General features: G+C 44.1%; 1 protein-coding gene across 1 annotated transcript in view; it reads left to right on the forward strand.

Moving 5' to 3' along the window:
* The first annotated feature begins 2,133 nt into the window (after positions 1–2,133).
* The window catches only part of RASGEF1B (RasGEF domain family member 1B), a 404,503-nt gene continuing 380,781 nt past the window's right edge, over positions 2,134–25,855 (forward strand). The window contains exon 1 of the mRNA XM_056568933.1: positions 2,134–2,521. Coding sequence (XP_056424908.1) covers positions 2,453–2,521 — 69 coding nt within the window. The 5' untranslated portion in view covers positions 2,134–2,452. The remainder of the gene's footprint in view (positions 2,522–25,855) is intronic.

The raw sequence follows: 25,855 nt of genomic DNA on the forward strand, positions 1-25,855 counted from the left end.
GCAGGTACCATTTCTGGAACTGTTTGTTATGGAAGATAAATCCCTACGCTGTTTGGGTGAAGTTTAGTGAAGTGACTCCTTTTGGTAGGAGGGCCAGCATTCAGGGGCTTGATGGAAAAATTCAGGCTTAAGGGCAAACACACAGCACTGGTTCCCCTCCTCTGTGCGGCTGACCCCTCTGTCCTCCTCCAGACTCCTTTGTCTTGATGACCCCTCTGTACCACACCAGATTCCTCTATGCTGCAGAAATACCCTGAGAGGAATCACCTCTTCAGTAATCGCAACGCTGGTGCTGGATACCTCACCGCAATGATGACATACACTTATGGAGGGAGGTTAGTGTGGCAAAGCACCGGGTACTAGACAGACAGGTTGACGCCTGGCAGCGCTTACTCCTCCTCATCTCCCTTCATGTAAGTGTAATGTGTCGGCCAAACAGCTGGATCCACTGGCTCCAGTCCCAACTTTGGACACAACCTGGGGAGGATTCCATCCTTATTGCCCAACACCTCCCCCCCCCCCATGATTTCCTGGGAGGAATGCATCCTCCCCAGTAAGTCAAGTTCCTATATCCATGCAGTTACCAAATAAGACCAGTACATAATGGGCAAATATTAGTCATACTGTTACTAACCAGATCAAGTATACCAAGGCCAATATTAACAACAATACCAGTGTACAAGGAGGAATTATTATCACCATACATATTACCGTCATACTGTTACTGACCAAATCCTGTTTACTGAGACCAATATCACCAATAATATCAGAATACAAGAAGGAATATTAGTACCATACATATTACCATCATACTGTTACTGACCATGTCCTTCATACCAAAGCCAATATTACTAATAGTGCCAGTATACAAGAATGAATATTATTCATATACATATTACTACCATATTGTTATGGACCAAATCCTGTGTACTGAGACCAATGTTAAAGAGAAACTGACTGCAGTCTCCCTCAAAATAAATTAAATATACAGGTTAATAGTGCAAGTGATGTTGTTGAAAACATGTTTCAACAAATTGTTAAAAAGTGTTTGATCAGGGTACCCAAAGCTATTTAATGATAAAACAATCACATTTTTTGGGGGTTGACCATGATCCAGGAATTTTTTTTATTTGACTATGCTACAGGGGCTGTAAAGTTAGTGTAGTTCATAATATAGTGTCTGTACCTGTGTGTGACGGTTTTCTCAAATTCTTCTGTGATTTTCACACCAATATTTCTTTTTATCAGCATACAAAATTACTGTTGTCTCAGATTTTTCCCAGCTTGCAATGCGGCTGAGACCTGACTCACTAGTCAGCTGATGACAGGGAGCCTGTCTGCTTCAATGGGTTGAGTGATCACTTGGTGGGAGAGAGATCTGCAACTAATCCAACAGCTGTAGGCACCCTGATTGAAAATCACAGGTCTTTTGAACGAATGCAGCTCATTTATGTTTCAATGGGTAGGGTGGTTGTTGTGTGGGAGGGAGGAAAATGGAATTGTGGGATTTGTAGTCAAAAAAGAAAAGTCAAACAGGAAATACAAGTTCACAAAAAGCTAGCCACAGTATTATGGTAATCTCACAACATACCCATTTAGCCCCAAGACCAGCGCAGATCCTTCCTAAGCCATGTCATTACTGCCTGCTAGGTACATGCTAAAATCACCTTATGGAGGATAACCCCTTTAAGCACACATTTTTGCAGATCAGACCACATCTACATATAGGTCTAAAACTATTTTCACAGCTCCTTCCATTCTATTTAAGATTTATTACAGCGATAAAATTGGTTACGATAGTGCACATAACCTTTATAGCTCCTAAAATGTACATGAAAGATAAGTACAAATATATGTTTATGCAATAAAAATATAATTGCTTTTGGTAGCGACTATTACCAATGTACATTCAGGTGAATAAACTATTGATTTATGGAGATAGAATAGTTAACACCCTAGTATAGTTACTTGGACAGACATAAAGCTTTGCAAATATGCACCCACAAGGCTGCAGCAGAAGTCAAAAGAACTGCAGCTGGTGTCGGAGATCGCAGTAGCCAAGAGTTTGAAGCAGCGTTTTTTTCTCATCCGCTATGTGTTTTTCCTAGGTGCCGCAGTGTTGTCCCTCTCACTTCCCCCTCTGAGGGGCCCTTCTCCTTTTTTTACTATGGTAATAGTGACATTCAGCTGGAAAGGCTAGGAGCAGACATCAAAAGCCTAGACAGTGCTGGTGATTTCTCCTTTCAAGTCCCTGTGTGTCTATCTAACAACCTGACAATGCTGGACCAGAGACCTTCCTTGGAGCTGTACCTTTACATCATCACCAGGATGATGGGAGATGTGGAAATGTGGAAATCCAGATGCTAAAAACATTTTCCCGGATAACTCTGGATACTGAGCCCTTCATTGGAATTGTACTGCAATATCTTCTGGTCAGATACACTGTTTGTATATGGCAAAGTTTTTTGCAGAGCTTCTGGGCTGCACATTGAGAGACAAGGGTGCGTCTCCTACGTTTGAGGTGAGTCCCCAAGGAGATGAGGGCGCTGAGTACTCACCATGTGTTCACTGTGTGTTGTAGAGGGTGGGATGCTGCATTGCTGGACCTCTCACCTTGCATGCTGTCTGGCTTATATTCTCAGGGGATGCTGCAGATAACTTTAGAAGATGCAGACACCAAGGTGAATTAGGGTAACATCCAAGCCTTAATATTTCAACATATTGTAGACATTATCTATTTGGAATATTTTGCAATGATGCTGAAAAGCTTTATAAACATGTGTAGGACACTGCAGTCTTAGAGCAGTATCACAAATGCAGAGATAATATTGTGAATTATCTGTTCAGTTCTCAATGCTTCTATTATGATTATCTTAACTAAGGGACTGTAGTATCAGATCTTGAAACTGATGTCTTTAAGAACATCTACTATTTACATAGTAGCCAATTGCCGTTTTGTCTGTGCCACTCAGTTTGTGTTGGAGCATAGTAAGTGAATCATGTCAGCTGATGAAATAGGTTGTATTGCAGTATATTATTTCAGCATTGTGCACATGGCTGATGATATGATGGGCGTTATGTTTTCAGGAGTCAGAGTATCTTGGATTTAAAGTGATAGGATTTGAAATGTGCACTTCCCTTTTTACATAACCTAGCTGGATTTTTTCATTAAGTTGAATTTTTCCAATAAATTTAAACTAAACACCTTGAAAATGTTCACACATCAGTATCATTATTTAGTTTTAGGTACTGCTACTCAGTTGTAATATTAGTCTAACAATAAACTGGTTAACCATGGCAATTCTCTGTGCCTTTTGCCCCTCTTATCAGGAGCACTGCACTAGCATCTTTTTATGTAAAAAATACACAAAGTTTCATTAATATGAGTGTGCCAATATAATACAATTATCAATCCACATCCCATATATAACCCCCATACATTTCCTACATCATAATGCTTCACCGCCGTAATGTCCTGGCAAAGTATTATCCATTGCCCAAATATGACACCTTATAGTGTTACACAGCCTTTAACATATTGCAGCCATACAGTGATTATTTAGATATAAACACTGTACAGTATTACTCAAATAAAAACATTGAGTTTAGAAACATAGAACCACCAATATCAGTCGTCTTACAGTAATGCCGTAGTCACAATGCTATTATAGTAGCACCAGACACTTTTTCTTCATCCTACCAGAAGCCACTTTCTTATTTATAAGCGTCGCTGAGGAGACCCCTAGGCTAAAACTAGCCATACCTGCCACAGTACTCCTGTACAACATTAACCTCCTACAAACTACTGTTGGTGCTCTCTTCTTTCAGTGATGAGAAGGAAGTTGACAATTGTACACCAGGGCAGTGCTCCGACATACACAAAAAAAAATCCTACGATTAAGCGTACAAATATAAAGACAAATAATATAAATAGGCATGAGCGAATCGAATCTGAATTCATTACAAATTTCAGGAAAAATTTGCTTTGCAAGGAATCCGAATATCGCCGCGATTCGATCACACAAATCACTTCATTAAACTCCATTTAGTGCGTCCAGGCTCCAGGGCATCTAAGATGGCAGCTCCACATGTCAGGACATGGGACAAGGAACTCTGGGAAGGTGGGAAAACAGGTAGGCGGGATGACTCTGAATCACATGCAGCATGGAGCCTATCAGCAGCCAGCCGCCCCTGTGATGTCACAGCCCTATTTTATCGGCAGCCATCTTGGGCCAGTCACTTCAGCGTTTTATTTCAGAGAGAGAGAGAGAGAGAGAGAGCAGTGTGTGTGTTCCACAAAAAAGCATTTTTACAGCAGCGATTCACCTCAAGACCATATTCAGCCTTGAAGCACTGATAGGGAAGGGAGTGAGATTGAGAGAGAAAGGGCAATTTTGGGTGTACTACAACTGAAAAGCTAATAGTAGCCAGCCAGTTAGGGTGAGCAGAGCATTAAAAGCCATGATCACCTGCTATTAGTGCCTAATAGAGTTTGGGTATTGGAGGGTATTGTCCAGGTTACACACATTTAGTGTAACCTGTACGTATATAGGTGGTGTATAATTTTGTTCCTGTTAAAGTCTTAAGGCCTAAGTATTGTGAAAGGCCAGCCAAAAGTACACACCTGCTGCTGTTCTAAACAAATACTGTTTTAAGTGTAGTGGAGCATATTGTACTCCCTCATAAGTGCATACCACGCACGTACATCTACGCGGTGTACCATTTTGTTCCTGTTATAGTCCTAAGGGCCTAGTTACTGTAAAAGGCAAGCCAAAAGTACACACCTGCTGCTGTTCTAGAAAAATACTGTTTTAAGTGTAGTGGAACGTATTGTGCTCCCCTCATAAGTGCATACCACGTATGTACATCTACGTGCTTTACCATTTTGTTCCTGTTATAGTCCTAAGGGCCTATTACTGTAAAAGGCCAGCCAAAAGTACACACCTGCTGCTGCTCTAGAGAAATACTGTTTTAAGTGTAGTGGAGCATATTGTACTCCTCTCATAAGTGTATACCACATAGGTACATCTATGTGGTGTACCATTTTGTTCCTTTTATAGTCCTAAGGGCCTAGTTACTGTGAAAGGCCAGCCAAAAGTACACACCTGCTGCTGTTCTAGACAAATACTGTTTTAAGTGTAGTGGAGCGTATGGTGCTCCCCTCATAGGGGCATAGTACGACGTACACACATCTACGTGGTGCACCATTTTGTTCTTGTTATAGTCTTAAGGGCCTAGTTATTGTGAAAGGCCAGCCAAAAGTACACACCTGCTGGTGTTGCAGACAAATACCGTTTTAAGCATAGTGGAGCATATTGTCCTCCCCTCATAAATGCACTAAGAATGTCAGGCAGAGAAGTGCCTAAATTCATCAGGCGCAGGCAGAGGTTGCAGCAAACTAGGAGCGAGTGGCAGCAGGAGTCGCAGCGAGAGGCCTGAGCTCCCGCTATCAGCTAACGGTCGTGTCTCAACCAGCAACCCATCTGCCATCATCGATTGGTTAACTCAATCATCCACTTCATCACAAGTGACATCTGACACCCCCAGTCAACAGTCGGTGGGTTCCTCAGACACAACCCTCAGTTGGCATGGCCTGGGAGCAGTCCCTGTCCTCCCATTGCCTCTGTCCTATGCTGTTCCCTCCTCCACAGAAGTATTGTATGCTGTGGGTTCAGCTCCACTATTTAGTGAGGACGATCTACTAGAGGACAGTCAGCAGCTACTTCCCAGCCAAGAAGTGGAAGAGACATCCGCCGCTTCCTCCACTAGGCAGGCAAGTAGTGATGAGGAGAGTGGCGTGGGAGGTGGTGTTGCGAGCGTGCGGCAGCCTACCTTCCTGGGAGGTAGTGGAACAGGGGTTCCTGGAGTCGGCAGCAGTAGCAGTCAATCAGTGCGGACTGTTGGGGGGGGAAAATCAGCTACTCGGCATTGTGGCAGTTTTTCATCAAGCGTCCAATTTGCTTCTGCTGTAGTCCCTCCCTTTTAAAGTGATGGACTCTGCCCCTTTCAGAGAACTGATGGCTTGTGCCGAGCCGAGGTGGAGAGTCCCAAGCCATCATTTCTTTGCGAAGATGGCAGTACCAGCCCTGCAAAATTTTGTGGAACAGAAGGTGAGCCAGTCCTTGAGCCTGTCAGTGTGTACCAAAGTGCACAGTAGCGCCGACGTGTGGAGCTGTAAGTAAGGTCAGAGACAGTACATGTCCTTTACAGCCCACTGGGTAAATGTGGTTCCCGCACAGCCACAACAGTAATTTGGACAGGTCACGCCGCTTCCGCCTCAACGCTCTCAGGTGTTTGTCCTGTGACAGTGTGCGACTCCGCCTCCTTATCCTCCACCGTGTCCTCAGCCTCCACTGCATGGACAAGCCTCCGTGCCCCTCCAGCATACCATGTGTGCAGGGCACGGCAGTGTCATGCTGTTCTTCACATGGTTTGCCTTGGCGAACAGAGTCACACAGGGGAGGAACTGCTAAAAGTCATTCATCAAGAAATCGAATCAAGGTTTACTCCACGAAAACTGGAAATGGGAACCATGGTGACCAACAACAGGAAGAACATCTTGTCTTCGCTGCGGCAAGGAAGCCTGAGCCATTCGCCCTGCATGGCACATGTGTTCAATCTGGTTTTCAAGCAGTTCCTGAAGTGTTCCCCCCATCTGCAAGACATCCTAACAATGGGAAGGAAACTTTGCATGCACTTCAGCCACTTGTACACCGCAAACCGCACCCTCCATGAGCTGCAGCATCAGAACGGTATCCCCCAACATAGTCTGATTTGCGACGTTTCCACGCATTGGAATTCCACCCTCCATATGTTAGACCGACTATACGAACAGAGAAAAGCCATCACTGATTTCTTGATAATCTGAGCTGATAGGGGGACTTCTAAGTTCAATGTCAACGAGTGGCAGCTCATACGTGACACCTGCCGTTTGCTCAGGCCCTTTGAGGAAGCCACATTATTAGTCAGTTGCCAGGATTACGGGATGAACAACGTCATTCCACTGCTTCATTTACTACAACACGTGTTGGAAACAATGGCTGGTCAGGGCACTGGAGACATGGCGCCTACACTTCATGGCGACATGAGCCCTGTGGGGGCTGAACTGGAAGAGGAGGGGGACAGTGGAGCACAGTTTACGTTTCCCCGAAATGGGGACAGAGGACCCAGACACACCGTGGCAGTATGCAGTGGATGTGGAGGCATGGAGTCTCTCCGAGTCACTTGCACAAATGACACGATGCATGCTCACTTGCTTGCATAGTGACCACCGAATTGTCACCATTTGCCAGCGGGATGACATCTGGCTCTCCACCTTATTGGACCCTCGCTACCGGCACAAAATGGGGGCCTTTTTTACACCCACTGAGAGGGAGGACAAACTGACCTACTATAGAGACATCCTACGTAGTCAATTGGCTGATGCCTATCTGCACCATCGTCCATCCTCTTGCTGGTCTGATTCAGGGCGCCCTCTGCTCTCACCTTCCACTTCCATGGCTGCTGGGGAGGGGTGACAGGAGCAGTACCAGCTCCATCAGCAGCAGCCAGAGTCTACAGTCGCTGATGAGTAGCTTTCTTCACCCGCATAGTGCAGCAACTCATCAGCAGCAGGTAGACCTGGAGCAGGACCTGAACCAGCAGGGGAAGGCATACCTTGACATGACCCTGGCAACACACTTTGAAGATCCGCTGGACTTCTGGGCAGCCAAACTTGATTTGTGGCCGCAACTACCAGAGTTTGCCCTGGAAAAGCTGTCCTGCATGGCCAGTAGTGTGCCATCAGAGCGGGTGTTTAGTGCGGCCGGGGCCATTATAACCCCAAGGAGAACTTGTCTGTCCACGAAAATGTGGAGAGACTGACCTTTGTGAAGATGAATCAGGCATGGATCAGCCAGGATTTCCAACCACCAATTCCTGATGCATCAGAGTAGATTGACGATGGTGCCACACCAACACTCCACAAATATGGATAGTGCAAAACATATTTAAGGTGCTGTTTCCCAGTTACAGAAATTCCTCTGCATCAGACCACAAATAAGTATTGAGGATATACATTAGCTAAAACGTAACTTTTCTTAGGATAAAATATATGGACCCCAATTTTTTTTATATCTAAGAAAAGGTGCCACCTACACCACCAAGTATTGGTGTGATGTAAAGACCTCTAAAAGGTGAAAGGGAACAACATATGGTCCATTGTAACCAATGGGGGTAAAAACTTCCCCTGCAAGGCCCTACTCTCACAATATTAATTTCCTTCTTGGCAAGTGTTACTCGCCCTAAAAAGGGTTGCCCCACACAGGAACCTCTCCCTATTTACCCCTACAAACATTGCCATTTCCCAGGGATTTTTAAGTGGAAATAGGGAGAGGTTCCGGTGTGGGGGCCTCCTTTTTTTAGGGCGAGTAAAACTTGCCAAGAAGGGAATTATTAGTGCGAGAGTAGGGCCTTGCAGGGGAAGTTTTTACCCCCACCGGTTACAATGGACCATACATTGTTCCCTTCCACCTTTTAGAGGTCTTTGAGTCACATCAATACTTGGTGGTGTGGGTGGCACATGGTGTTTTTTTTCACAACTTTCCTTTTGTTAAATAAAAAAAAACATTTTGGGTACATAAGAATATTATTAAAAGTTAAGTTTTACGTAATGCATATTCTTGTGCACACTAACACTTTTACAAAAGAGACCGTTTTCTTCTGCCTACCTGCTTCAGCTACTATTCTGATCCATGCCTCCAGGCTGTCTCATTCTGCCACCACATGTTCTCCTCATGCTGATGCCAGCTCCAGGCTGTCTCATACTGCCACCATAAGTTCTCCTCATGCTGATGCCACCTCCAGGCTGTCTCATTATGCCAGCTCCAGGCTGTCTAATTCTGCCACCATATGTCCTCATGCTGATGCCACCTCCAGGCTGTCTCATTCAGCCACCAAATGTTCTCCTCATGCTGATGCCAGCTCCCGGCTGTGTCATTCAGCCCCTACACGGTCTCCTCTTGCTGCCCCCAACTCCAGGCTGTGTCATTCTGCCACTATATGGTCTCCTCATGCTTCTGTCACCTTCCAGGCTGTGTCATTCAGCCACTATATGGTTTCCTCATGCTGCTGCTACCTCCAGGCTGTGTCATTCAGCCACTATATGGTCTCCTCTTGCTGCCACCAACTCATGGCTGTGCCATTCAGCCACTATATGGTCTACTCATGCTTCTGCCACCTCCAGGCTGTGTCATTCAGCCACTATATGGTTTCCTCTTGCTGCCGCCAACTCCATGCTGTGTCATTCAGCCACTATATGGTCTCCTCATGCTTCCCCCACCTCCAGGCTGTGTCATTCAGCTACTACACTATATGATCTCCTCATGCTTCTGCCACCTCCAGGCTTTGTCATTCAGCCACTATATGGTCTCCTTATGCTTCCCCCACCTCCAGGCTGTGTCATTAAGCCACTATATGGTCTCCTCATGCTTCCACCACCTCCAGGCTGTCATTCAGCCACTATATGGTCTCCTCTTGCTGCCGCCAACTCCAGACTGTGCCATTCAGCCATTATATGGTCTCCTCATTCTTCCGCCACCTCCAGGCTGTGTCATTCATCCACCATATGGTCTCCTCATGCTGCTGCCAGCTCCAGGCTGTCTCATTCTTCCACCATATGTTCTCCTCAAGCTGATGCCAGCTCAGGGCTGTCTCATTCTGCCACCATATGTTCTTATGCTAATGCTAGCTCCAGGCTGTCTCATACTGCCACCATATGTTCTCCTCATGCTGATGCCAGCTCCAGGATGTGTCATTCAGTCCCTACACGGTCTCCTCTTGCTGCCGCCAACTCCAGGCTGTGTCATTCTGGCACTATATGGTCTCCTCATGCTTCCGCTACCTTCCAGGCTGTGTCATTCAGCCACTATATGGTTTCCTCATGCTGCTGCTACCTCCAGGCTGTGTCATTCAGCCACTATATGGTCTCCTCTTGCTGCTGCCAACTCGTGGCTGTGCCAATCAGGCAATATATGGTCTACTCATGCTTCTGCCACCTCCAGGCTGTGTCATTCAGTCACTATATGGTCTCCTCTTGCTGCCACCAACTCCATGCTGTGTCATTCAGCCACTATATGGTCTCCTCATGCTTCCCCCACCTCCAGGCTGTGTCATTCAGCCACTACACTATAGGGTCTCCTCATGCTTCTGCCACCTCCAGGCTTTGCCATTCAGCCACTATGTGATCTCTGCGTGCTTCCCCCACCTCCAGACAGTGTCATTCAGCCACTATATGTTCTCCTTATGCTTCCGCCACCTCCAGGCTGTCATTCAGCCACTATATGGTCTTCTCTTGCTGCCGCCAACTCCAGGCTGTGCCATTCAGCCATTATATGGTCTCCTCATTCTTCCGCCACCTCCAGGCTGTGTCATTCATCCACCATATGGTCTCCTCATGCTGCTGCCATCTCCAGGCTGTCTCATTCTTCCACCATATGTTCTCACATGCTGATGCCAGCTCCGGGCTGTCTCATTCTGCCACCATATGTTCTTATGCTGATGCTAGCTCCAGGCTGTCTCATACTGCCACCATATGTTCTCCTCATGCTGATGCCACCTCCAGGCTGTGTCATTCAGCCATTATATGGTCTCCTCTTGCTGCCGCCAACTCCAGGCTGTGTCATTCAGCCACTATATGGTCTCCTCATGCTTCCACCACCTCTAGGCTGTGTCATTCAGTCACTATATGCTTTCCTCATGCTGCCGCTACCTCCAGGCTGTCATTTAGCCACTATATGGTCTCCTCATACTGATGCCACCTCGAGGCTCTGTCATTGTGCCACTCTGCGACAGTGATTCTAATAGCGATGCATCTGATCTGCATGTTGTACTGAGTGACAGTATTATTAGTATTCACTAACACAGCACACTCCCAATGCATGTTATGGCAAGGCAAAGAGTTCTACACATTTATTGAGGCTCTCTGTAGCCCAGAAATAGCCATTTTTAATAGCGATAAATAAATCAATAAATTCGGACCGAACCAAATTTTTATGGGAAATTAGGCGAATAGGCCGAATCGAATTTTTTAAAATTAGCTCATCTCTAAATATAAATAAATGTAATAATAAATGTATTGTATTCTACAAGTCACTAACTTATTAATTTCATATGCTTAAAAGAGTGCTAAATAAGTTGTTCTGACAATGATACTGCAGAAGGTGGAGATGACCTAAATGAAATTCACAAACTTTAGGAAATCTTAGGCTAGGTTCAGACTACGGAAAATTTCCGCCCGGAGATTCCGAGTGCGGCCAGCGCTGGCTGAATCAGTCGGCGCTAGGACCGCGAGGACACTGCGGTCTCCCATAGACTGCAATGTGTTCCGCGTGGATTTCCGTCTGAAGAAAGAGCACCGCCTTTCTTCAGGCGGAAATTTCTAAGCGGATTTTCAAAGCTGATTTTCCGCTTCACAAATTCCGAGGTGTGAATTTGTGAACGGAAAATCATTCACTACACTGTACATTTTAGAAAGCAGAATTTCCACCTGCAATTTCAAAGCAAAATTGCAGGCGGAAATTCCGTAGTCTGAACCTAGCCTTAATTTTCCCATATTCTAGTTTCTATTAGCTGCAGCACTCACCATTGATTGCTCTTTAAGGGCCCTGCACATCGGTGCTCATTTATAGAGCCCATTACAAGGCTCCAGCATCATGTGGTGAAGGTCACATGAACAATCACGTGTCCTTTGTGTTGCCTTTCCTGCCGTATAACCCTATGACACAGAAAGACGTGTCTCTAATGGCCAAATCGACTTTATCAGATGACAAACAAGCATTTTTTCTTTTGATGGTTGATCACTAGACCATATTACACATGGTCATATAAGCTTGTTGACCAATAGTTACCCCGTGTTATAAAGCCCTAAGATTTGAAAACTGTAACTTACTGTTCTCAACTACCAGGAGTAAGAGAAATTACAGAGGTTTTTATAGTGTAGACTTTAAACTAGATGTCCTCAAGTCCTCAAGCTCAAGCTAGAGCACAACAGGGGCAATTAGCGCTTATAAATTTAAGGATCTGTGATGTCAGTAAAGGTCCTTGAGCTAGCTAAAGCAGAATAGGAAGTCTGTGATGAAGGGACATGGGGGCAATTCTGGGTGGGGGGGGGGAGCAGAAGTTTTTTTTATATGCGGAACATGGAATTTGGGTGTATTATGCAGTACTAGTATGTACTCATACTAGAAGTTATAGTAATAGGGACACACAAGGTAGCAGCAGGCACAGTATAATAAAGTATTATAGAATGAGCTTGTGCTGCTGTAGAGGGTGCCGATGGCTGCAGAACAGAGCAGCCAAAGATGTTTTCGCATAGTTGGAAGTCTGCAGGAGAAGTTGTCATTAATGGTCTGGCCTGGATGGAGAAGAAAGGGGAAGAGGACATCTACGAGCAGAGAAGACCTGTGAGTTCTTGCATATAATAGTTGTGCAACTCAACTTCTTAAAACGTCACTGTCATAAAAAAAACAACCTTTTGACATGTAATGCAGACATGTCAAAAGTTTTGATCAATCATGGTCTTAGTGCTAGATATAGCCAGACAAAGCATGTGGCAGCGCACTTCAGCTCCCAGCTTGATGCTCAATCCGTCTCCTTTCATATGACTGCATGTATTGACTATAAGGGAGGCCATCTTCTGCAATAAGCACTAAGCTGGGGAGTGAATTGGGCTATATCTGTTGATCGTGGGGGTCACAGTCCAGAGACAATTTTTGACATGTCTGTATGTTAAAGTTTTTTTTAATGATATATACATTATAATGCTGTTTTAACACATGACATAATCACTGCAGTTCTTTACACAAAACCAAAAGTAAGTCCATCTTTTATATTTCCGAGTCCTTTTCTGGCTTTGGCTCAAAAAGTGCAGTGGTTGTTAAAAAATGCTGTCTGTAACACCAGCCTTATGGCTTTCAGAGATAAAAAAACAAAAAAAAAAACAAAAAAAAAAAAACAGAGGGGTAGAAATGACAAACAAAATAACAAACATCCATTACTTTTCTTACAGATCCCCCTACTGCCAATCCAGGGCTCTATGTTACTTGTAGGGGTTTACTTATAGTGGTGACATGCCCATATGTACCAAAGCAATGCTGACTCACGCAGTCCGTGCGAGAGGGAACAAAAAGACACTCTGGTGGCGCTTGCTGGAGGTAGACGGTGATTAACCGACAGCCGGACAATAAAATAATAAAGAATATAGGCTTCATTAACCAAAAAGGGACAATGCGTTTCGAGGGGACTTGCTCCCCTCTTCCTCAGGTCCATACAGTATACAGTCTTCTATTTATAACAGAAAAAGCCCACGAAACACACACTAACCCGGCCCTGGTCAGGTGACGTCATAGATCCACATGGCTATGTAAACAGACTTTAAACCCTTAAGGACGGTGGGTGTATCCATACACCCCCATTTTAAAGTCCTTAAGGACTGAAGGCGCCCATGGGAATTTCGGTCCCCGCCTCTAGCCGGTCGGAGACCGGACCGGGATTCCTGCTGAAATCATTTAGCAGCCATCCCGTGCAAATGCCTGGGGGGGCATGCTGGGAGTTGTAGTTCTGTAACATCTGGCCCTTCAGATGTTGCAGAACTACAACTCCCAGCATGCCTGGACAGTCTCAGCATGCTGGGAGTTGTAGTTTTTCAACATCTGGAAGAGCACAGTTTGGACACCACTACACATTGGTGTCCAAACTGTAGTGCTCCAGATGTTGCAAAGCTACAACTCCAAGCATGCCCAGACTGCCCAGGCATGCTGGGAGTTGTAGTTCGGCAACATGTGGTCTTTCAGATGTTGCTGAACTACAACTCCAAGCATGCCTGGGCAGTCTGGGCATGCTTGGAGTTATAGTTTTGCAACATCTGTAGGGCTACAGTTTGGACACCACTACACAATGGTCTCCAAACTGTTCTCCTCCAGTTGTTGCATAACTACAACTCTCAACATGCCCTTTGGCTGTCTGGGCATGCTGGGAGCTGTAATCTTGCAACAATTGGAGTCACACTGGTTGGGAAACATTGTCGGTTTCCTAACTCAGTGTTTCCCAACCCGTGTGCCTCCAGCTGTTGCAAAACTATAACTCCCAGCATGCACTGACAGACCATGCATGCTGGGAGTTGTAGTTTTGCAACAGCTGGAGGCACACAGGTAGAAAAACAATATCTTAAGTAAAAAACTCTCAGTGTTTTGCTACCAGTGTGCCTCCAGCTGTTGCATAACTACAACCCCCTGCATGCACGGACAGCCAATGGGCATGCTGGAAGATGTAGTAGTATGCATCCAGCTGTTGCATAACTACAAGTCCCTTCTGCTGTCCGTGCATTCTGGGGGTTGTAGTTTTTGCAACAGCTGAAGGCACACTGGTTGCAAAACACTGAGAGTTTGTTACCTAACTCAGTGTTTTGCAACCAGTGTGCCTCCAGCTGTTGCAGAACTGCAACCCCCAGCATGCACGGACAGCCAATGGGCATGCTGGGAGTTGTGGTTTTGCAACAGCTGGAGGTTTGTAACAGCCGTCCCTATGCAAATCCCTAATTTAGGCCTCAAATGCGCATGGCGCTCTCTCACTTCGGAGCCCTGTCGCATTTCAAGGCAACAGTTTAGGGCCACATATGGGGTATTTCCGTACTTTTGGAGGGCTTTTTCTCCTTTTACCCCTTATGAAAAGGTAAAGTTGGGGTTTACACTAGCATGCTATTGGAATTTTTATTTTATTTTTTTACACTAACATGCTGGTGTTGCCCCATACTTTTCATTTTCACAAGAAGTAAAAGGAAAAAGAGACCCCCAAAATTTGTAACACAATTTCTTCTGAGTACAGAAATACCCCATATGTGGATGTAAAATGCTCTGCGGACACACAACAAGGCTCAGGAGTGAGAGCGCCATGTAGATTTGAGGTGTTTTGCACAGGGGTGGCTGATCGTTACAGTGGTTCTGGCATAAACGCAAAAGAAAAAAACACCCATATGTGACCTCATTTTGGAAAATATACCCCTCACAGAACATAGCAAGGGGTATAATGAGCCTTAACACCCCACAGGTGTTTGAAGAATTTTTGATAAAGTTGGACGTGAAAATGAAATTATTTTTTTCACTAAAATCCTGGTGTTATCCCAAATTTTTCATTTTCACAAGGGGTAATAGTAAAAAAAGCCCGCCTAAATTTGTAACCCCATTTTTTATGAGTATGGAAATGCCCTATATGTGAATGTAAAGTGCTCTGTGGGCGAACTACAATGCTCAGAAGAGAAGGAGCGCCATTGGGCTTTAAGAGAGAGAATGTCTGGAATTGAAGGCCATGTGTGTTTACAAAGCCCCCTGTGGTGCCAGAACAGTGGACCCCCCCCACATGTGACCCCATTTTGGAAACTACACCCCTCAAGGAATGTAATAAGGGGGGAAGTGAGCATTTACACCCCACAGGTGTCTGAAAGATTTTTGGAACAATTGTCCGTGAAAATGAAAAATGTAATTTTTCATTTGCACAGCCCACTGTTCCAAAGATCTGTCAAATGCCAGTGGGGTGTAAATGCTCACTGCACCCCTTATTAAATTCTGTGAGGGGTATAGTTTCCAAAATGGGGTCACATGTGGAGGGGTTTCTGCTGTTCTGGCACTATAAGTGGTTTGTAAATGCACATGGCCCCCTACTTTAATTTCAGCTAAATTCTCTCTCCAAAAGTCCAATGGTGCTCCTTCTGTTCCGAGACCTGTAGTGCGCCAGCAAAGGACTTGACGTCCACATATGGGGTGTTTTCTTAATCGGGAGAAATTGGACTTCAAATTTTTGGGGTCCATTTTCTCCTATTACCCCTTGTGAGAAAGAAAAATTTGGAGTAACACCATCATTTTAGTGTTAATCTAATTTTCTATTTTCACGTCCAACTTAAACCAAATTTCAGCAAGATTCTCTTTCAATAAGCCAAATTTAGCTCCTTGTCTTCTGAGCATTGTAGTGCACCAGCAGAGCAATTAACTTCCATATATGGGGCGTTTTCTTAATCAGGAGAAATTGGGCTTCACATTTTGAGGTCCATTTTCTCCTATCACCCCTTGTGAAAAAGAAAACTTTGGGGTAACACCCTCATTTTAGTGTTAAAAATAAAGTTTTCCATTTTCACGTCCAAATTCAACGCAAAGTCGGCAAACACCTGTGAGGTGTTAAGGCTCACTATACCCTTTGTTATGTTCCTTGAGGTGTGTAGTTTCCAAAGTAGTATGCCATGTGTTTTTTTTGCTGTTCTGGCACCATAGGAGCCTCCTAAATGCAACATGGCCCCAAAAACCATGACAGCAAAAAAAAAAAAATGTTAAATCCTACAGTTGCTCTTTCCCTCTTGAGCCATGTTGTGTGCCCACAGAGCACTTTATGTCAACATATGAGGTATTTCCATATTTAAGAGAAATTGGGCTACACATTTTGGGGGGCTTTTTAGCCTTTTTACTGTTTTACTGTTTTTACTGTTAGTGTAAAAAATGCAGATTTTGATTTTTCTTCTCAACTTTGCTGCTATTCTTGTGAAACACCTAAAGGGTTAACAAACTTTCTGAATGTCATTTTGAATCCTTTGAGCATTGTAGTTTCTATAATGGGGTCATTTATGGGGTATTTCTCACAGAAAGGCCCATCAAATCCATTTCAATCTTATCTGGTCCCTGAAAAATTCTTATTTTTGCAAAACTGAAAATATTATTTTGAAAATTGCTGCTATACTTTGAAGCCCTCTAATGTCTTCAAAAAGTAAAAACATGTTAACTTTCTGATGCCAACAGGAAGTAGACATATTGTATTTGTGAATCAATATAAAATGTATTTGGAATATCCATTTTCCTTACAAGCAGAGAGTTTCAAAGTTAGAAAAATGCAAAATCTTTTTTCATGAAATGTTGGGATTTTTCACCAGGAAAGGATGCAAGTAATGACAAAAATGTACCACTATGTTAAAGTAGAATATGTCACGAAAAAACGTTCTCGGAATCAGAATAATCGGTAAAAGCATCCCAGAGTTATTAATGCATAAAGTGACAGTGGTCAGAATTGCAAAAAAGGGCTCAGTCCTTAAGGTGAAAAAGGGCTCAGTCCTTAATGGGTTAAAGAAACATCAACACATGTTCAAAATTGCAATTGTAGTAGTGAAATGTGTATCAAACAGGAGGTCTAAGGTGCATGAATCATTCATAATAAGGTTTGCAGGTAAACTCCGGGGCGGCGACTGGCTGTGCGCATGCGCAGTGCTGAGAGATCGCGAGCACTGTAAGCGCTGCTCTCTGACGTCTCTTGAGTTCGGCATCTGTGTGGGCTTTGTGTGATTCATGATGCTCCGGCTTGTGTGCTGTGTTTAGCGCCAGCTTGATAAGGTCATGGGTTGCGCTTCACCGCACTCCAGGACTGCTCGATGTGTATATGAGCAAATGGATGCGCTTTCTTCAGGGTCCGTACAAGCTGGCACCCGGCACAGACAGGATGGAGAGCCGTACCCTAATGGTTAGGAGGGTCAAGGTTAGGAAGGTATCAGAGATTTGGAATTAAAACAGACAGAATAAAATGACTTTTTAAAATAGTGGGTGTCTTATTGTTATAAGGGCGGGAGGGAGGTGGAGGGACAAGGGAGCGGATACATAGTGGAGTTTGCTGTAAGGGGAGAGCCTGGATATGTTGGGAGGGAGGGGAGGGGGAGAAACATAGTAGGATATGCATGGTATATATGTAGAAATACATAAAGAATATATATATATATATATATATATATATATGTGTGTATATATATATATATAGATAGATAGATAGATATTGTGCAAGTTTTTGCTGATAACTGTTGTTGGTATATATGTAGAAGTATATAAGGAATATATGGAATATATATACACATATACAGTGGGGATCAAAAGTTTGGGCACCCCAGGTAAAAATTTGTATTAATGTGCATGAAGAAGCCAAGGAAAGATGGAAAAATCTCCAAAAGGCATCAAATTATGAATTAGACATTCCTATAATATGTCAACAAAAGTTAGATTTTATTTCCATCACTTACACTTTCAAAATAACAGAAAACAAAAAAATGGTGTCTGCAAAAGTTTGGGCACCCTGCAGAGTTAATATTTTGTACTGCCCCCTTTGCAAAGCTGAGACCTGCCAGTGTCATGGATTGTTCTCAATCATCATCTGTGAAGACCAGGTGATGTCAATCTCAAAGGTTTTAAATGCCCAGACTCATCTGACCTTCCCCCAACAATCAGCACCATGGGTTCCTCTATGCAGTTGTCTAGAAATCTGAAACTGAAAATAGTTGAAGCTCACAAAGCTGGAGAAGGCTATAAGAAGATAGCAAAATGTTTTCAGATGTCAATATCCTCTGTTCGGAATGTAATTAAGAAATGGCAGTCATCAGGAACAGTGGAAGTTAAAGCAAGATCTGGAAGACCAAGAAAAAAATCAGACAGAACAGCTCGCAGGATTGTGAGAAAAACAATTAAAAACCCACGTTTGACTGCACAATCCCTCCAGAAAGATCTGGCAGACACTGGAGTTGTGGTACACTATTCCAGTATAAAGAGATACTTGTACAAATATGGTCTTCATGGAAGAGCCATCAGAAGAAAACCTCTTCTATGTCCTCACCACAAATATAAGCGTTTGAACTTTGCAAATGAACATATAGACAAGCCTAATGCATTTTGGAAACAAGTTCTGTGGACCGATGAGGTTAAAATTAAACTTTTTGGCCGGGATGAGCAAAGGTACGTTTGGAGAAGAAGGGGAACAGAATTTAATTAAAAGAACCTCTGTCCAACTGTTAAGCAGGGGGGGTGGATTAATCATGCTTTGGGGTTGTATTGCAGCCAGTGGCAAAGGGAACATCTCACGAGTAGAAGGAAAAATTGATTCAATAAAATTTCAGCAAATTTTGGATGCTAACTTGATGCCATCTGTGAAAAAGCTGAAGTTAAAGAGAGGATGGCTTCTACAAATGGATAATGATCCTAAACACACCTCGAAATCCACGGGGGATTACATCAAGAGGCGTAAACTGAAGGTTTTGCCATGGCCTTCACAATCTCCTTTGCCATGGCCTTCACAATCTCTATGGATAGACCTTAAAAGAGCAGTGCGTGTGTTATGCCGAGCGCTCCGGGTCCCCGCTCCTCCCCGGAGCGCTCGCAGCGTTCTCTCATTCGCAGCACCCCGGTCAGACATGCTGACCGGGTGCGCTGCGATATTACTCCCAGCCGGGATGCGATTCGCGATGCGGGACGCGCCCACTCGCGATGCGCATCTCGGCTCCCGTACCTGACCAGTTCCCCGTCTGTGTTGTCCCGGCGCGCGCGGCCCCGCTCCTTAGGGCGCGCACGCGCCGGGTCTCTGCGATTTATAGGGCCACTGCGCCACTGATTGGCGCAGCAGGCCTAATCAGTATCCTCACCTGTGCACTCCCTACTTATACCTCACTTCCCCTGCACTCCCTCGCCGGATCTTGTTGCCATTGTGCCAGTGAAAGCGTTTCCTTGTGTGTTCCTAGCCTGTGTTCCAGACCTCCTGCCGTTGCCCCGGACTACGATCCTTGCTGCCTGCCCTGACCTTCTGCTACGTCCGACCTTGCTCTTGTCTACTCCTTATCTCAGCAGTCAGAGAGGTTGAGCCGTTGCCGATGGATACGACCTGGTTGCTACCGCCGCTGCAAGACCATCCCGCTTTGCGGCGGGCTCTGGTGAATACCAGTAGCAACTTAGAACCGGTCCACCGACACGGTCCACGCCAATCCCTCTCTGGCACAGAGGATCCACCTCCAGCTAGCCGAATCGTGACAGCGTGACAGAAAGCCCAGAAATCTCAAAAAACTGGAAGACTTTTGTAATGAAGAATGGGCAAAGATACCTCAAACAAGAATTGAAAGACTCTTGGCTGGCTACAAAAAGCATTTACAAGCTGTGATACTTGCCAAAGGGGGCAGTACAATATTTTAACTCTGCAGGGTGCCCAAATTTTTGCAGACACCATTTTTTAGTTTTCTGTTATTTTGAAAGTGTAAATGATGGAAATAAAATCTAACTTTTGTTGACATATTATAAGAATGTATAATCTGTAATTTAATGCCTTTTGGAGATTTTTCCATCTTTCCTTGGCTTCTTTATGCACATTAATACAAATTTTTACCTGGCAAGCCCAAACTTTTGATCCCCACTGTATATAATGCAAGTATATGCTGATGGCTGTTGTCTGGTATGAAAGGCACATAAGACACATGAATGCTGCTGGGCCACCAGCTATGGGTGATATTACAAATGGAATGATGGTGGATTAAAGGAGTTATTCATACGCTGTTAGCTGGTAGGGGTAGTGGACTAGGAGATTATGGGTACAGTAAAATATGGATTTTAGTATATGAGTTCTGTCATCTCGTTCAGTCCGTGTGGTTGTAGGGATTCAAGGCTGTAAATACAGAACATTTCCTTTTTGACCAGTGCTTCAAATCTGTTGTTTGTATGGATTGGAATATGATCAATCGGAATGATGGAGATGGAGTCCACAACACCTTGGTGCTGTTTGCTGCAGTGCCATGACAATCCATCTATTTGATAGTGTCTTCTTATGTTCATGCGGTGTTGGTTCAACCTGTTGTGGAGGGGTTAAGTCGTGCATCCGATATATTGCTTCTTGCATCTGCATTCGATTAGATATATCACATAGCTTGACTGGAAGGTCAGGTGTTTTTTAATTTGGAAAGTCTCCCCTGTCTTCATACTTACAAAGGATGTCTTCCCGTGTTGAATGGTGCTGCAGCAGAGGCATCTGGGCTTATTACATTTAAATTTTTTGTTGTTGTTGTTCTTGCTGTGTGTTCCTCTTGTCTGGTAGTGTGTCTTTTCAATCTGCTCGGGGTGATCATCCCCCGAAGATTGGGTGCATGCCGGAAGGTCATGCAGGGGACCTTCGGGAAGATTTCCCTAAGGTAGGGATCTAACAGTAGTATATACCAGTGTTTCTGTAGAATAGTTTTTACAGTTTTTGGCCAGCAGAATAATTGTTAATGAAGTTCAGGCTGGCTTTGTCTTCTAATTTCTTCTGTTGCGGTATTTCTTGTTGTTCTTGTCTCGCCTCACTTTCTTTATCCAGACACTCTTCTTGAGTAAGGTTTTTTGTTAGATAGGCATTCGTTAGCAAATTCTTGGCATATCCTTTGGCGGTAAACCTCTCCTCCAGGGTCTTGGCTTACTTGCTGAAAGTTTTCTGGTTGGTGCAGTTTTTTCTCACCCTTTTGTATTGCCCAAATGGCATGTTCTCTCGCCATTTCTTGTAATGCCCACTTGAGAAGGGGATATCGCTGTTTGAGTCTACCACTTTGAAAAAAGCTGGCCGTCTGTATAGTGTTCCCCAAATGTGAGATTTCCAAGTCCAAAAATTCAATCTTTACTTTTGAGAAGTTGGGAGTGAGCGTTATGCCCCAGTCATTGCTGTTGATTTCTTGCACCAGTTGGTCCATGTTTTCCATGCTTCCTCGCCATAGTATAAACAAGTCATCTATATATCTTTTATAGAGGGTTGAATGGTGCTGGAAGAGTGCATTTCCGTAGATGAAACACTCCTCAAAGCAACTCATAAACAGGTTGGAAAATGCCGGTACTACTCTCATTCCCATGGCGTTACCCAGTATTTGCTGGAACATTGTCCCATTGTAGGTGAAAAAGACCAGTTGTAGGCATTTTATCAGGAACACTCACCTGTTCCTGGGGGACTTCGGGGTCTTTTTCAAGGTGCTCCCTTGTGCACCTCATACCTAGGTCATGGCGGATGTTCGAGTTGGGCGCCGTCATGTCAATGGTGACTAGGACCATGTCTTTTTCCCAAGGTGTTGTCCGAAGGAGTTTGATCAGCTGGTCTGAATTCTTTAAGTAGCTAGGTAAGCTTTGGACATATTCTTGCAGGAATATGTCCAGATATTGGGATATTCTGCTGGTGCTGCTGTTGATCCCAGATAATATGGATCTTCCTGGTGGGTGGACTTGGTCTTTATGTACCTTGGGAAGATGATAGTAGTATGGTACCAAAGGGTTTGTAGTGAACATGAATTTCTTTTCTTGTTGTGTGATGATATTTCTGGCTAGGCCCTCATTCAGGGTTGCCAGGATTTCTTTCTGCAACTTCGGGAATGGGTTGCTCCCGATCACCCTGGATCACCAGGCCCCCTCCCTTGTCAGCTGGTCTCATGACCAGCTTCTTGAGGAGTTCCCTGCTGCTGTAGTAAAAAGTGGCGTTGCAACATCAGGTGGCGAGTGAATTGATGAAGGTCATGGAAGAGGTCGAACTTCTTTGGGTCGTGGTGGGGGCAGAATGATAGCCCTTTTTGTAATAGCGAGATAGCATTTTTATTTAAAATGTGGTCTGATAGATTGAATATTTTGATCGTGGTAGTTAAGTCTCTTTTATCTGTCTGGTTTTTTGATGATGTTGATTTACATTTCTTCCCTTTCTTGGGGTGTCCCCCTCATCCCTTTTTTGGGATTTCTTTGGGGGGAAATAGTCAGTGATTGCCCTCATTTGTAGATGGAAACCTTTGTCTAAAAAAGGTCCATTAGAGTGGGTTTCTTCATCCTCCTGGTTTAGATGCGGGGTCTCTTTCTCCGCTTCGGATTTGAGGGGTTGTAGAAAGTGTACTGATACAATATTCCCTGACAGGGAACTGTCTAGTTTCCGTATGCCGTCTTTGTCTCCGATAGGGTTACTTTGTTTCATCACATCTGTCGGTGTTGCATCGATGGAGCTGTGTGTTGTGAGAATAGAATCTTCAAGTGATCCTAGGGAGGGAGAAAGTTGGAGTTCTGTCGGAATTATGTGTTCCACATCAAAGATTATATCCTCCTTACGTTTGTCTTCCGATGATTTCACGCAAGCTATTCATAAATTCTTGCGCATCCGCAGCCAGTCCAAACGGTCCAGCTTTGATGGGTGTGGTCAGGTCATCCTTAGTGTATGCACTGGTATTGGGTCTCGTGTCCCTCCTAGTCCGGGGGGACTTGGGTGAGGGCAATTTTTTCTGCCCAGTGGTAGTCATCCTTGATGTCATGTGGGCCTGTTGTGCTAATCTTTTGGTTTGTGGGTATTTTCTGCATACTGTGTTATTCCATGTCCATTTCCCTGTACCATATTGGTGTTTGTATTGGTTTCGTGGGGGTATATGGAATGTGGGAGATTTGGGGGGTCTCCCTGTGTGGGGCTGGTGGGTCTGTTGTTGGGCGCTGTTTGCTATCTTTTTTGTGCCAGCATCTATATACCCCTTCTTTCCTGTGCTCTCTGTCTCATGAGAGTTTGCCTGCCTTTTTGTATATCAGATCTCTCTGGGTTTTAGTGGTTCTGGCAGATATATTCTTATTTAAGTTGTGAAACTCATGAATATCTGTGTATTTTTCTAGTTCTGCCATTACTTTATTTATTTTAGATAGGAGTTGTTCCTGTATTTTTGTGCATTTATCTTTAATGTGTGATATGAGCATATTAGAACATTTATTTAACAGTAGTACCCATTCCTGGGTGTATATTTAATCATTTCTGAATGTGGAGTCCATTGTAAGTCTCAAACCCCTGGGTGCTAGGTCTTCTTTCAGGTATTTATCTAGAAAATCAATGTCAATGTTATGACTTATCTCATCCCACAGTAAAGTATCGAGTTCATGAAAGAGTGTTGTCATTGTAGATCTCCTCCCCTATGCAGTAGTCTCATGTTCGTCTTCAGGCGCCCCTTCCAAGGGTGTTTGTAGATTGGTCAGCTCTGTAATGAGTCGATCCTTGTCTGCAATCCTTGTAGCGGAAAAATAAATTTTTTGCTCACCTTCAAGTGTTGTGCTCCGGGCACAACACCAATGCTCACCTTGTGTTGAGGGCGTACTGAAGGTAGCCGGCGATTATCCGATAGCCGGACAATAAAATAATAAAAAATATAGGCTTTATTAACCAATAAGGGACAACGTGTTTCGAGGGGACCTGCTCCCCTCTTCCTCAGGTCCATACAGTATACATGTAAGAGTCTTCTATTTATAACAGAAAAAGCACTCGAAACACACACTGACCCGGCCCTGGTCAGGTGACGTCATAGCTCCACATGGCTATGTAAACAAACTTTAACCCCTTAAGGACTCAGCCCATTTTGGCCTTAAGGACTCAGACAATTAAATTTTTACGTTTTCATTTTTTCCTCCTCTCCTTCTAAAAATCATAACTCTTTTATATTTTCATCCACAGACTAGTATGAGGGCTTGTTTTTTGCGCGACCAGTTGTCCTTTGTAATGACATAACTCATGATATCATAAAATGTATGGCACAACCAAAAAACACTATTTTTGTGGGGAAATTAAAACGAAAAACGCAATTTTGCTAATTTTGGAAGGTTTCGTTTTCACGCCGTACAATTTATGGTAAAAATGACATGTGTTCTTTATTCTGAGGGTCAATACGATAAAAATGATACCCATTATTACGTACTTTTCTATTATTGTTGCGCTTAAAAAAAATCACAAACTTTTTAACCAAATTAGTACGTTTATAATCCCTTTATTTTGATGACCTCTAACTTTTTTATTTTTCCGTATAAGCGGCGGTATGGGGGCTAATTTTTTGCGCCATGATCTGTACTTTTTTTTGATACCGCATTTGCATATAAAAAACTTTTAATACATTTTTAATAATTTTTTTTTATAAAATGTATTAAAAAAGTAGGAATTTTGGACTTTTTTTTTTTCGTTCACGCCGTTCACCGTACAGGATCATTAACATTTTATTTTAATATTTCGGACATTTACGCACGCGGCGATACCAAATATGTCTATAAAAAATGTTTTTACGCTTTTTGGGGGTAAAATAGGAAAAAACGGACGTTTTACTTTTTTATTGGGGGAGGGGATTTTTCACTTTTTTTTTACTTTTACTTTTACATTTTTTTACATTTTTTTTTACACTTGAATAGTCCCCATAGAGGACTATTCATAGCAATACCATGATTGCTAATACTGATCTGTTCTATGTATAGGACATAGAACAGATCAGTGTTTTCGGTCATCTTCTGCTCTGGTCTGCTCGATCTCAGACCAGAGCAGGAGACGCCGGGAGCCGGACGGAGGCAGGAGAGGGGACCTCCGTGCGGCGTTCTGAATGATCGGATCCCCGCAGCAGCGCTGCGGGCGATCTGATCATTCATTCAAGTCGCGCACTGCCGCAGATGCCGGGATCTGTATTGATCCCGGTACCTGAGGGGTTAATGGCGGACGCCCGCGAGATCGCGGGCGTCGGCCATTGCCGGCGGGTCCCTGGCTGCGATCAGCAGCTGGGATCAGCCGCGCATGACACGGGCATCGCTCCGATGCCCGCGGTTATGCTTAGGACATAAATGTACATTACGTCCTGCGTCCTTAAGGGGTTAAAGAAACATCAACACATGTTCAAAATTGCAATTGTAGTAGTGAGGTGTGTATCAAACAGGAGGTTTAAGGAGATTGAATCAAACCCTCGAAACGCGTTACCCCTTATTGGTTAATAAAGCATATATTGTTTATTATTTTATTGTCCGGCTGTCGGTTAATCGCCGTCTACCTCCAGCAAGCGCCACCAGAGTGTCTTTTTCTTCCCTCTCGCACGGACTGCGTGAGAGTCAGCATTGCTTCACCCCCCCCCCCCCCCCAGGGCTCTGGAGGCGGATCAACTTGGTCTGCGGCTGGGACCTACAGTACGCCCTCAATACAAGGTGAGCGTCGGTGTTGTGCCCTTGAACAAAAACACTTGAAGGTGAGCAAGTTTTCATATTACCGCACCTCTCTCTCACCAACGGAT

The sequence above is a fragment of the Hyla sarda genome, chromosome 1 (genome assembly GCF_029499605.1).
Source record: "Hyla sarda isolate aHylSar1 chromosome 1, aHylSar1.hap1, whole genome shotgun sequence".
Lineage (NCBI taxonomy): Eukaryota > Metazoa > Chordata > Amphibia > Anura > Hylidae > Hyla > Hyla sarda.